The sequence below is a fragment of the Sesamum indicum genome, linkage group LG6 (assembly GCF_026168435.1).
Source record: "Sesamum indicum cultivar Baizhima isolate 11 linkage group LG6, ASM2616843v1, whole genome shotgun sequence".
NCBI lineage: Eukaryota > Viridiplantae > Streptophyta > Magnoliopsida > Lamiales > Pedaliaceae > Sesamum > Sesamum indicum.
This window is the reverse complement of record NC_142662.1, coordinates 26,548,607-26,561,763: the sequence shown is the minus strand read 5'-3', so window position 1 is coordinate 26,561,763 and position 13,157 is coordinate 26,548,607. Positions and strand designations below refer to the sequence as shown.

The following is a 13,157-nucleotide window of genomic DNA, read 5'->3' as shown; positions in this document are numbered from 1 at the left end:
AAAGATAATATTAAATACTATTTATATTCTTTCATACAAACTTCAAACTTTTTCTAAGACGTGAATTAATTTTTCAAACCTTTTAATATTTATACAAAACACTCCAACTCAAATGTTTATAATTTAGGAAAAAATTGTTATGTTTGGTTGAATTTTATTAATTAGAGTAAGTGTTAATATATTTTTTTATGTGATTGGTTTGATCGATTTTCTTTAAACTATGTAATAGTTGGATGTAAAGCACCGTGAATCTTTGAGCATGAGAAAGTAGAGAAAAAGGGGAGAAAGTAGAGTAGAGAAAAAGGGGAGAAAGTAGAGAAAAAGGGGAGAAAGAGTTGACTATGCGAAGCAGAGGGCAGAGCAGATTACTTGGGAAGGGTTTAAGAAGGCTGGTGGTAGTGGTAGGCTAAACCCCGGGGCCCGGACAAAAGGAGGATAGCGCAATTTTGGGTAAGAAATGGAGACAAGGGCTTTTTATCTGCTAACATGCACCGCTCTCCCGCCCTGCTCACCCTTATCAGGATTTCAGAAAGCTTTTCCCACGATACCTACTTCCAAGAGTAAGCTAAGCTCTTTCTTTCCCTTTGTTTTTCTGGGTTTGTTTCTTTATTCAAAAATTGAAGAAAGATGCCATCTTTTTCTTTCTTGTTGTTTCCAAATATCAGCTTTGCTTAGATGCAAGAAGATAGAAGAGCGAGACTTATACGGACTTCCGAAAGAATATTACGATGATGTATGTATGTGTGTGTTCTCACTTAGTAGTCTCACTTCTTGCGATTTCTTTTTGTGGGTTCTCGTGAAGTTATTCTGCCGCAGTGGTTAAGTTTTTGTTTCATGGTTTTCTCTGAGAGCCAATGTAACCTCTTTTTGAGATTAGGAATGGCAAGCAAGGCAGAGGGAAAAGACAAAGGAATTGCATAGGAGGCGGCAAGAGGAAGATGAGGAAGAGGAAAGAAAGGTTGATGAGTACCGTGAAATTGGGTTGCGACTGAAAAGTTATCCAGATGAAGAGCTTCGCAAAGCCAAAAAATTAGTTTCGAGCTTCATAAGATCGGCTGAAGAGGTGGAAGAGGTATTCTATAATCATTTTTTAGCTCAAATTTATGTTGAATGCTTTCCTTAATTATAACTGTATTAAAGAGGAAACCTCTAGTTCTATTTGGAAGTAAACAAAGTCAATGAAACTGAGAAGTCATGCAAGCTCATCTCAGTTAAAGAGAATCGCAACTTGTGAACTGGAATTAACTCAAAAGACTAAAGACGGCTGGATTGAACTCCACTGTCAGATAAATTGGAAGTGCCTTTACCGGTGTTTCTCTTCACACCAGTTAATTCTGAGTTGCAGTGAACTTCACTATGCTTCAAATCAATAACTTTTGGTGATTTTCATTGGATTAGCATCTTGGCTGTTGTCAAATGCAGAGGACGTCTACACCCTCTCAAATTGCTACTTCTAGTTCAAATGCTATTTCATTCTTCTGTCTTACAGCAGGAAACTATACCTACTATGTTGTGTTTACCATTTGTTTCCTGAACCAAAGATTCAAGACTCCAGTTCCCATCTTTCCTTATTCCTATTCTCATTTCCATATCCATCTTTACTTTGTTCCCATTTCGACACTATGGATATTTCTATATTCGGTTGCTAATGCTTTTCCGCCTCAGAGAAGAATTCCTCAGCCCCATTAGTTATATTTTGGTTGATCCTACACGTGTATATTTTTTGTTGGTGAGTACATCATATTAGCTAAAGTTTCAAGTGATATTGGATCATAGTTATTTTCTGTTTACTGCAGAAAATTGAGGAAGCTGCTGAGAAAGGTGAACTGAATGAACTAGTACTGTTGGTGATATGGAATCGCCTAGATCTCGCTAGACATGATGTGAGTTATCATGCAGTGCCTCTGTTGTCTGTTAGTATCTGGAAATGATTGGTTCCACTATTTTTTAACATGTTGCAAGAAGGCCATACCAATAAAGAGCACTCCAGTTATGAATAGTAGTAGATGAGGTTGGAATATTATATGAAGCACAAACACATGCTTTTGTTCTCGGAAGCATTTAAACCATTTCAAGGATACACCTTTTTGAGCTTCCTAATCCTTCTTCAGTTATTTTTCTTGTGTCTGTATGATAATTTAAATCTACAAAAACTTGTTTCAGGATGAGAAGGATGCTGTTAGAAGTCTTGATCTCTTGTACAGGAGGGTCGAGGTATGCATCATTTCTGAAGGTCCGCTTGTTATGTTTCCCATTGTTATTGATTTTTAGATAGAAGACTTCAATATCAGGCTAATGACAGTTGCTTCCTGGTAATGCCATTTGGCCCGATACTACATTATTTGACTTGCATCCTTTTCCTGGATGGGACACCATTTTGTTGGTGTTTGGCCAATTTTTTACCCTTATCATATAGTATGGTATTAATCTGTCTATATCATCTTTATGCTTTAGACTGAGATATTGAAACGGGAGGCTACTCCAGCAATGAGGTTGCTTAATGATCTCTTGAATATGCATGACGGATTTGACGATGATGGCTGGCTAAAGGCATGTAAGAAGCGTATGGTTGAAACTTTTCCCAGAGAGGATCCCTTCAGCATTCTTGTACCACCTGGATTTGACATTGATAAGGTGTCACTCACATGTGCTATATCACTCTATATTTTGAATTTTCTGACGCAATGAGGCGCTATTATCAGGTTTCTTCTGTGCTTGCTTTTGACTATAAATTTCTCAAATCTGTCAAGGCTTTCAGCCATATTTTTTGCTTCCCTTGGACTGGCAAATAGAGGAATAATACGGTAACTAAAACTGATTTATCCACGAATCTCTAATAAATACCTAGCCCCTACAATGAACCTTCCAATTCCCTCATGCCTTAGTTGCGGATTGCATGCTTGTTTTTGCTCCTTGTGTGCTTACATATTCCATGCTTTGTAAGCGCATCAGTCTGCTTTGAAGTTTATCTTTTCTATTCATTTGATTTTCCTAAATGATTGGTTGTTCCATCTTTATGTTTAGCAGCAAGGACCAATGAGGCCAACCATTGAGGCTGATGATGTTCTTTTGAGGGTAGATTTTGTACGAGAAGTCGATGCACTGCTGCAAGAGATTCGATCTGAGCAAGACGAAGCAAATACACAAGCTCTTGATCCAGAATCAGTTGCTAGTAGGTTAAAACAGCAGGAGAAACAACGGGCCATACACCAAGTAGAAGCTCTATTGGATCTGACCATTAATTTGACCTGGTAGTCATTGCTTCGTGAGATTACTGTCATCGTCCATGACCATGAGTGGTGAACTTCCAGCCAGAACCAACAAAAGCTTACTGTGAGATTTAGGAGCTCTTGTAGCAAGTCAGTGTCTATTGTTACGTAATACTCACTTCTCTTCTCCCATTTTTGGCTTTCTATTTTGGGTAAATTACGACCTCCCCTGATATTTGACATAATTACGAATATCTCCTTGTTGTTTGAAAAATCACAAATACCTCCTTTTTCTACAAACTCTTGGAAGAAAAGTGAAAACGAGATGTTGAACTTTTGTCATGTGGATGAAGGATAGCGAAAACTAGTCCTAGGAATTGGAAATTAACACCCACCCAACATCACCAGGGGGGGAGAGAGAGAGATTAGATAATGAGTATGTGTAGGAAGAATATATTATACATGAGGCCTTATCATTGTCATAAATACAGAGTGACCATTGGAAAGCTAGTGTATTTCCCAATCTTGACTTTGTCTAATCTTCTGGGAAACATATAATCCAATACCATGTCACTAATATTGACATTCTAATCCAGGGACTTGGCATAAGGAAGCACAAGCAAAGTGCCATGGTTAAACCTCATATATGTCTAGCGGCATCTTTTGTTGCAGCTTCAGGAGTGATGCCACTAGCAGTAGAAGCACTTTTACTCATGCGCGAATTTCTCTTGGTTTCGACAAGCGGGTTGTTCTCCTCCTCATCAACAGCTGCTGCTTTCTCAATCTCAATGGTTCTGAACACCGGGTGTACATAAGCATCCTGTAGATAAGCTTTCAAGTTTAGGTTCGGCTCTGTAGCCCTTTCTAATGTGTCCTTCACCACTGCATCCTGTTCAGTCACAAAACTTATCTCATTGTCCACACAAGTTTACATAAACGTAGTTCCGTTGTCTGATATAAAAGTTTATCTCAACTGATTGAAAAGACTGATATAGCATAATTTCTTAGCAGATCGGGTTCCGAATTTTGGCAAACCCACCTCGGACCCTACATGTTGTCATCTCTAGTTGTCTTGTAGTTTATCATGATAAAGTCCAATGAAAAATAAAAGAAATTCAGCATGCACTAACCTGAAGTGGGAACTTAACAAAGGCTGACTCAAATCGGCCCTTGCAAAATCGATGAAACCAGATGGTCAAGACGGGAAGTATGAGCAACACTGGAGTTGATTTTGCTATACTCTTTGTGCTCAGCAGTCCCATCAACAGTAATTGTGAAATTACTAGACCTATAACGACACGACGATGCACATCTGGCCAAAATGCAGCCGCACTCTCATAATTCTGATCATATACATTGATGATCTGGAGAAGGGGTAAATGCAAAAAATCTCATTACTAACCTAATCTTGAAAGAAAAAGTGGCAGTTGGCCCTGTAAAATGCATAAAAGCACGAACAAATAATGTTTGGAGACTAAGCTCGGTAATGGGCTCCTTCAAATGAACCCCATACAGAGACTTCCTTAGGAGCATACCTGATGGCGAAAGACCACATAGGCAAAGGCGAAGAAGATAATGATGAAAGGTAAAACAAATGGTGTGACCACTGCATAAACAAGTCCCAGCAAGAAATATAGTTGTATGCGAGGTTCTGATGAGGCAAAAGTTATGCAGCCAGGATCCATTGCCTGATCCCTGTCCTGTTCTGTCTTAACCAAGAATGTATTTTTGAGGTGGAACAGGATTAGAGGAACCAATCTGAGGATCTCTGCAGCGATCCCCGCCCAACCATCAACCATAATATAAGTAATAAAGAAAGTGCCTTTCATTGGAATGGCAACACCCACTGTTATTGGAATCCTGCAAGGTAGGAAAACTTAAACCATCAACGTCGGATCAGGGAGGCATGGTATTTTCAAGCATGAAACAAATAGTTAGTGTGTGGTATTAATTGGGAGCTGGTGACTTGATGATCTATGATTTAAGTATCCAATGGAAATTAGGAAGGATAACAGAATTTTAGAGTTCTTGAAACAAGAAGAACAGGATTGCTAAGTTTTGTTGCAGACATCTCATCAAGTTAAAACTGATGGGAAAATATGAGTGGTAGAGGTAGTAAAGGTAACAAACAAAACTTTGGCCGACGTGTAGGTTGAATTCAACTTCACTGAAGAACAACGCTGTGTAAGGGATACAAGATCTCCATAACTAAACAGAGGAACTGTTAAGTTCAGTTAGAAATCATAAATGGATGGTGACGATACAATTAAGCTTAGATGAGAGACTCTCTTGTTGTTATGCCTGTTGAGTCTTAACAATGATGTGATATTAGCAATTAATCAAGCTAGAAGCAAACAGTAACATACTCTGATGGGGATTGGTTGAGGAACTTATGGAGCTGCTGGAATGCTGCTCCGGTGATGAGACTTCCAAGGAAGACATTTATGAGTAAAAACAAATGATATTTTGCAGCTGATCTTCTGTCCAGAGATGAAAGAGATCTAAGTCCTTCTATTTTGGACATCATCATGAGAATTGTTGGAAGAATCGCCAGAAAGATCTTAAGCGCTATACCAGGAAGAAAACCTTGAATAATAGACTTGACCTTTTTCCTGAAGAACAAAAACTCAATTATAGAACATGTTGAAGAAATAAATGCACAAGTAAAATGAGAAGAAGATAAAGATTCCAATGAGCTTAAAGAACACGGCATTGTACACTAAGAAATCGAGTATGGTGCCAAATACAAAAGTTGGCTTGCGTGCTATATCCGGAGCATCATTTTATTTACTCAACTTAGTGCACAGGCTTATATGTCAAGGAATGTGGTTACAGAATATCAGATCATTGCTAACCACAAATCAAGAACATGGTCATCGAGAACTCAATTTTCTAGATAAATCCTGAGGAATTATTTGAGGACAGAAACAAAAACCATAAACCTTATTTCTTCTAACCGTTAACTAATGACTTCAATATTTGGCATACTGAGAAAATTGATTCATTGGACAAGTTTGAAAATGCTTCAAAACTAAAACCTCGTTTAATCTGGTATGTTGAGATCCAATAACATGACAAGAATGGCATGATATGCAACGATGATAATTCAGCATCTCAAAATCTATTCATAGGAAGACAATTCAACTGACACAAAGAAATGCTTAAAAGAAATGAGCTTACATTTGAATCAATGGTTTCAGGAACGGAAGAACCTTTGTGATACCATCTATACTTGCCAAGGATTGTACAAATGCAATAGGTATCATGAAAAAGAATGTGAGAAAGAACATAGCAACACCCATGAGCAGTTTTCTTATATTAAGCTCAACATAGGGTATTGCAAGATTATCCCAGTAAACATCACGTGGTTCAGGGGCCCATTCTGTCAACCAAATAGTTGGATTGCTTGCTTGTTGAGTTTGAGCGCAAACAGCTGCTGCCCAACGGGACTTAAATGAAACAAATGCTGCAGGAACTATGGCCTTTGGGTCACTTACGACCTTTTCCCTTTCTGCAGCTTCCTGTACCCCAGGAAAAGAACTCAGTCAAGTAGCCGAAAAACATTGGTTAAGGGAATTGGTTATCAGCTAGCGCATCAAACCTGGGAATCATGTACTGCCAAACTTCTGAATCATACCAATAAGGCAATATTGACAGGCCATGGTGTAAAAGAAGGTATATCTGGGTAGTTAAAAAGCAAAGTAAGTTTACATATTATGTAGTGTCGCAGTCTTACTTCTTCAACTGTCTTCTTGATTTCTGCCGTGTAGTAATCAATGGCATCCACAGATTCTCCGCAAAGGCCCCAAAAACCTGTCTATAAACTTTAAGAAAATGAGATTACAAGTTTATTCTAAATCATGTGGAGGATATATTCAAGAACAGCTGAGTAAACTATTTATGAGCACATTCCACTGAGCAACCAAAACCATAGTCAAAACTTTTGATTTCCGAATGAACAAATAAATAAACAGAAAAAAATTGCTAAAAACATTAACTATACCTTTGTCATTGGTCTGTTTTTGGGGTTTCTTTCATATCTTGTTTCATAATAAGTTCGCCAGTTGAGTAAACTCTTCTTCTTCTCAACCAAACTGGCAAGCTTGTTTGCATTGTATATGACCTGCAGTCCAGTTATTGAAGAGCTGTGTAGAATTAAAACCTCAGAACAAAATACAAGATTAACTTCTATAAGTAATCTGCAAGTTCGAGTTCCCTTTCTGGTTTCCCTTTACGGCACACGAAGATTAATTTGAAGACTTTACTCTTCAAATATTATAATTGAAGTAACATAAATGCGAACCTGATGCATGAGATAGTGATTAGGATGGTTTACGCAAAAGAAATGCCCCACATGCTCGCTAACTGACTCATCAAGATCTGGAGGAACATTTCTCACAAGGACCTGAAATGAAACCCAAATGATCATCCCCACAGCTAAAACAATAGAATTTTCTTGGCCAAAATGAAGTCTAGTCTCAGAAAAAAAAGTATACATCATAAATAGCTTGCATAATTTACAAACTCACAGTGAATTGATCTGGACGACGACTTTCAGAGGCTAGGAAGTGCAACCTCTTGTTAGTTATGATTTCGTATTCCTTGTAAAGGACATAGCATGTCCACAACGTGACTATATATGCCATAACTATGTGTGCGATAAACCTGAATAAAAATTAGAAAAATATATGCTTTACCAAAGATTAGAACATAGAATAAATCCAAACTGAAATAAACATTAACAAACCAATAAATTCTGTTCATCCTTTTCAATCTACTAAAGCTACAAAGATGCATAGTCCTATATCTAATGAATAAGATGGCACTGGTACCATCTTCTAAGAAAAGAAATGTATCTAGCAATGACCCAACTTATAACATTTTCATGGCATCTAAACAGGCAGCTGCCCTTCTTACGATTCATGATACAAAAGTCTTGACCTACAGTAGGACGCAGTATAGAATCAAAACACTGTATTTCAAACATCAGAAAGGTAAAATATAATAGTTTGGATTTCTTTCTAATAACAGAGTTTCGATGAACTTAATAAATTATAATAACTTTCGTCAGCGGGTTATCCTATAGATGTTAGAAAAAAGATGTGTAAGTCATCAATCAGAATGGTTGAAGCACAACATGATAATATGGCATTTATTAAATCATTTTCATTATTTCATATGCATGTTTTGCCATAATAGCATTGCTAATGTACTCTGAGCATCTTGGCTGTGCGGAGACTCCTTTAAGGTAAGAACTGAAACCATGATCTCACATAAATATCACTGTAAGAGGTGCAAACAGGTCTAGTCGTCACCTTAAAGATCCTGCAGGAACATTGGATATCGAGAGCTTGTCAATGTCGCTGTATGTTAAATCTTTGACATCATCTAGTGTTTGGCCAGTCCAATTGACTGGCACCAATACGGCAAAAGCAAGCAGAGCAATAGGGACAAAGATCTTCAATCTGCATTCCAGATTGTTTTTATTACCGTGACCCATGAGAATTTAGAAATATAAGGAAGAGAACATTTTATATGTGTTTAAGCACTAAAAAAATTAATTTCCACATGATAAGACTAAAGCCATAAGCCCAAACCTTCTGCACCTACCCAAGAAGGTAAATTCTTATATACACAGCAGAATCGAGCCCCGCATGCTCTATCAGCTCAGGCTCTGGCATTCTTAGTGCTGCAGGCATCCAAGTCCAGAACTTTAAATAGGTTCTGTAGTCTAAGTTAACGAACTTGTTCACTATAGGTCCAGAACCCCTTGGGCTCGATCTTATACCCTTCTTGTACCATTTTGGGAAATATACTCTATCATTGATTGGTTGGAGTCTTAAAAATGCAAATGCCAGAAGAAATGCCAATGCAGATAAAAGATTGATAGCTGCCGATGTGCTAATATCTTGAATACTAGCCATATTGTTATGTGAGGATTACTTATCACCTGCGACGGAACAAAGAGAAGTGAGATTGGCTTCCCAAGTTGATACATTAAGAGAATATAACTGCGCATGCACATAAATTGAATTAAAGAAAGGATGGCGAAGGTCTACATCTCCTCTCAATTCTACTACGTGATCTCCCAAAACAATATACATACTTGGAAACCTTCCACACTAGTGAGGTATAATCTTCTACAGTTGAAACTGATGGAATCGGGGTAATTCCCCGATTCGTTATAGCTGCCTTCCCTTGAGCAGAAGAACTTGTTTAGTCAGTCAGTTTAAATGATCCCCTTGAGCTCCAAAAACTTGCAGAATATCCTAGAACATTTCTGCTCCTTTAATGACCAGATATTACCTGAAAAATCAAACATCAGGTTTCACGTTTCAAACAACTCCAGTATCAAAATTATAAAATTGAATCGAGGATGAGTCAAAAATCTCAGAGTGCTATTCAGCACACAGTTACTGAGAACAAATCATACCGCAAAGAAGCATGCAGAAATAAACTACACAACAATCTATATCTCTCTGTTATCGATAAACACTGCTAGCATTATCTCTTAACGTCTGACACCAACGTTGTCTCCCAAGCAAGACTCGTAAGAAGCCAAAAGAAAACCAGAGGGACCGAAAGACGCAAAGAAGCAGAAACCAGATGTTTGATAACAGAAATACGACAAAACCAATAAAATCATCACGTATTAGTACAGTCCAAAACTAGGTAAAGAATCAAAACGACACGAAAAGGATTCAATCATTTCAAATATTTCCTAAAACATCAAAATTTCTTATCCCAAATTCCGCCGATTCAAGACATAACTAACGAAGAAACAACCGAGAAACAATCGAAAGATTCAAAAAAAAAAAAAGAAAAAGAAAAAGAAAACGACACCCTTTTATTGTTCTTGAATACTTGTTACCGTTACTTTTCAAACCAGCAAAACAGTTGAATTCTTGTCTCTTACCTATGGCGCAAAACGAGATGCATACCCCTAATCTCCTCGGCGATGAATTGAATTCGATGAATGCAAGAATGAGGCGGAATTAGGGCATCTCAGAATTGAAACTTTTTGGGGGGTGAGCGGCGGAGGTGGGAAAGCGGCAAAAAGCTCGAGGCGGACAACGGGTTCTTCGGTTTGCGAGTTCCCTGCCCCTTCATGACAGTTTTGTTAACGTTAAACTGCACCTACGGATAGAACACGCAAATTTTCAAACTTCTCATGACCAAATTACCCCTCACTTAATTTTATATGACACCTTGCCCGCGTACCTACAACGACTCCTTGCGGTTTACCTTTAATTTAACTTTTACCATAATTAGTCACCTTTAGGTCAATATATTCCAAAATTGGTCAAAAATTTCAATTGATTTCACGTCAGTAAATTCTAGTCTTACGTTTTCTTCTTTTTAGATACAAATAGTAATTAACGATTGTCTCAATATTTTAATTAACTGCGTAATACATCAATGTTAATTAATTCACGTGAGTAAATTTGAGTCCTACCAATTATTTTATTTTAGATGAAACTGAAAATCAACAGTTAAATCGATATTTTAATAAATTAAATAATATATTAATTCAATCAATACATCAGTACCAATTAATTCCACATCAATAACGTTGAATCATGTGTAATTAAACAGATTATATTTTACTATAAGAAGGAAAAACGTGGTCGCACAATCAAATTCACCGGATTATTAAGTTTAAATAATAAAAAATATTATTAATAATGTGTTTAAGTACGTGCTTTTAATTTTACATTTTTAAAGAGAATTTAAGGATAATTAACTAAAAATAATATATATATGGAAAACATGGAAGCCACATACGGGTTGTCGCAATTGATTGGTGCTTGAACTTTAGCACGGCAGGCGGGTACAATTGGCGGAATATGCAGGAGATGCTATACGTAAAATAGCGCATCTCCATTTGGAATAATATTGAAAAAAGTTGAACTTGAACCGACCACTTCAACGACTTATCCCAACTGTCATATTGTAATTTTTGGACATATATAACTCCGAGGTCTCCGCCATTGACAGTTCACTAAAAGGGCAGTCATGTCCACATGAATTAATAGCATATTGAACAAAATTGCGAAATTAATCCCACAATTTATAATCATTTTGAATTTAACCCCACATTTTATAAAACCCTATATTTCGGTAAAAGTTACAAAAAAAAATGCCAAGACTAATGACGAATAACCCATGTGAAAAAATCACGGGTACGTGGGTCAAACAAATGTTCAGCAGTTAGCTTTAATGTCTGTTAGTGGGAGGGAGTTATTTAATTTTAATGTTTCTACCTCTTTTTATAAGGAAAAAATACAAGCAATTTTCTATTATAGATATGAGATAAATTACTTTATTTTAATTAACACAGGAGGGTATATTTCTACTCCTTTTTTATAGAAAATAATTCATTTATTTGCAATATCACATGGGATAAATTATCTTAAATTCTTTTTTATAATTTTTAACAAAATATAAAATTAGATTAAAAATTATATAAAATATGAGATTAAATCTGAAATGATTTTAAATTGTAGGACTAATTTTATAATTTTGTGGACAACTTAATATGTGCGTGGGAATTGGAGCAAACGCGGGAACACCACACGGACACGTGGTACAGTGATTCAATTTCTTGAAAAGTGCCAATTTTGTGTGACATTAGGTTGATTTGATGATCAGTAAAGCAGATGTTGCTCAAGATTAGTGTAAATTCACGGATCTCAATGCGGTTTATGGAATATTAAATTATTATACCGTTCTATAATTAATGTTGAACAAAACCAAATACGTGTAATGTTTGAACATAATTAATGTACTGTCTTAACCATAATACAGCACACATACTATGTGTATTTGAATATAATTATTAAATATTTTATGATATATTAAAACATTTTGTTAGACGGAAGAAGACCTTATGGGCGATGTTTTTTTAAAACCCTGAAAATTTAGTGGGTTATGGATCATTGTTTAACCGTTGGCCCAAACATGGTTGAACCGATGACATCATATATGTGTAATAAATAATTATAAAATAAATAAAAATAACTTTAATAATTAAATAATATAAATTTACTTAAAAATTTTGTCTCTTAAGTATTTTTCTCTTTGCAATTAATATTTTCAATAATATATGCTTATAATTAAGTAACATAAAATAGATATGTCATGCATTATTAATTCATCCTTGGTTTTTGATCGAATTAATACCATATAAAACTTTAACTTAAATTTCTATTTATTAAATTGTCATGTTAATTAGGATAAAATGTTCGTTCCACGACTATATATGATCAAATATAAGTGCAAGAAACCAACATAAAATGGATTAATTCTCTGCATTTTCATATTTAGGGTTTGGTTATTTTCTTAGTTGAAATTTCTACTAGTGCATTTGTTGCATCAACAATTCTTGCTAGTTTTTGTCTTAATTGATTGTAGAAATTGCCAAAAAATAATTGAAGTAACTAACGATGAGAAAGAGAAAGAAGAGAGATTTATACCTCCGCTCATCCGTTGTTGTTGCTGTTCCGCCACCACTGCTTCTGTTTTTGCCACTACTGTTGTTTCCGCCGTTGCTGCTGCACTTAAGCGAGAAGAGATGGACTGAAAAAATTGAGCTTCCGACTTTGGACTTTGGCCTTTGAGGCTTTGAGCGTGTTTGGCTGAAGCTGAACTGAAGAAAGGGGAAGAAAATTAGGAGATAATAGAGATTTAAGCATCTTTCTAAAATTGGTCAAAATCACTCTGGTTGGTGGTCCGATCATCGGGTCAAACGGTTCTCTCAAAATAACACGATTTCTCACTCCCATCGATTTTTGTATTTCGCGCAACCCGTTTTCTAGCCCTGTCAGCGGTTTGAGCAGTTGGACCGGACGATTCGAGTTGGGTTTTAAAACATTGCTCGTGGGTACTAAATGTAACTTTCAAATCACAGGAAATTTACGTGTGATTACATTAAATCTTAGGAGAGGA

The 13,157-nt window shown here is 36.4% G+C and overlaps 2 protein-coding genes across 12 annotated transcripts; one reads left to right on the top strand and one right to left on the bottom strand.

Annotated features, from left to right (window-relative positions):
* Positions 1-144: 144 nt before the first annotated feature.
* PAC (pale cress protein (PAC)) lies at positions 145-4,193 on the top strand. 7 transcript variants are annotated; one of them, XR_016065915.1, is made up of 8 exons: positions 145-560; positions 666-733; positions 878-1,072; positions 1,797-1,883; positions 2,164-2,214; positions 2,455-2,634; positions 3,025-3,333; positions 3,806-4,193. XR_016065915.1 is itself a non-coding variant. In XM_020694669.2 (7 exons), exons 1-7 carry the CDS (start codon positions 458-460, stop codon positions 3,253-3,255), a joined length of 915 nt encoding a protein of 304 aa, XP_020550328.1. In that variant the 5' UTR covers positions 146-457; the 3' UTR covers positions 3,256-3,426. The 7 variants fall into 7 exon arrangements, 1 of the variants encoding a protein (XP_020550328.1); XR_016065912.1 differs by having other exon boundaries at positions 146-560; positions 3,025-3,359; XR_016065914.1 differs by having other exon boundaries at positions 146-560; positions 3,025-3,372.
* LOC105163234 (ERD (early-responsive to dehydration stress) family protein) lies at positions 3,635-12,856 on the bottom strand. Of its 5 annotated transcripts, XM_011081502.3 has the most exons (14): positions 12,686-12,850; positions 10,126-10,346; positions 9,316-9,515; positions 8,820-9,159; positions 8,525-8,674; positions 7,739-7,874; positions 7,513-7,614; positions 7,213-7,332; positions 6,946-7,026; positions 6,390-6,730; positions 5,576-5,821; positions 4,745-5,069; positions 4,340-4,573; positions 3,635-4,098 (listed from the first exon to the last, which is right to left on the bottom strand). In XM_011081502.3, the coding sequence occupies exons 4-14, from the start codon at positions 9,131-9,133 to the stop codon at positions 3,850-3,852; spliced, it is 2,298 nt and encodes a 765-aa protein (XP_011079804.1). In that variant the 5' UTR covers positions 9,134-9,159; positions 9,316-9,515; positions 10,126-10,346; positions 12,686-12,850; the 3' UTR covers positions 3,635-3,849. The 5 variants fall into 5 exon arrangements, with proteins under 5 accessions (XP_011079804.1, XP_088737683.1, XP_020550327.1 ...); XM_088881557.1 differs by having other exon boundaries at positions 8,820-9,515; positions 12,686-12,851; XM_020694668.2 differs by lacking the exon at positions 10,126-10,346.
* Between the last annotated feature and the right edge of the window lie 301 nt (positions 12,857-13,157).

Bases quoted from the DNA above. Each gene is read 5' to 3' on its own strand.
- PAC (XM_020694669.2), top strand. From the start codon at position 458: ATGGAGACAAGGGCTTTTTATCTGCTAACATGCACCGCTCTCCCGCCC. The intron at 561-665 runs GTAAGCTAAGCT...TCCAAATATCAG, and splicing joins CACGATACCTACTTCCAAGA to CTTTGCTTAGATGCAAGAAG. The intron at 1,073-1,796 runs GTATTCTATAAT...TGTTTACTGCAG, and splicing joins CGGCTGAAGAGGTGGAAGAG to AAAATTGAGGAAGCTGCTGA.
- LOC105163234 (XM_088881557.1), bottom strand. From the start codon at position 9,133: ATGGCTAGTATTCAAGATATTAGCACATCGGCAGCTATCAATCTTTTA. The intron at 7,615-7,738 runs GTGAGTTTGTAA...GTTTCATTTCAG, and splicing joins GTCGTCCAGATCAATTCACT to GTCCTTGTGAGAAATGTTCC. The intron at 4,574-4,744 runs GTATGCTCCTAA...CCCCTTCTCCAG, and splicing joins ATGTGGTCTTTCGCCATCAG to ATCATCAATGTATATGATCA.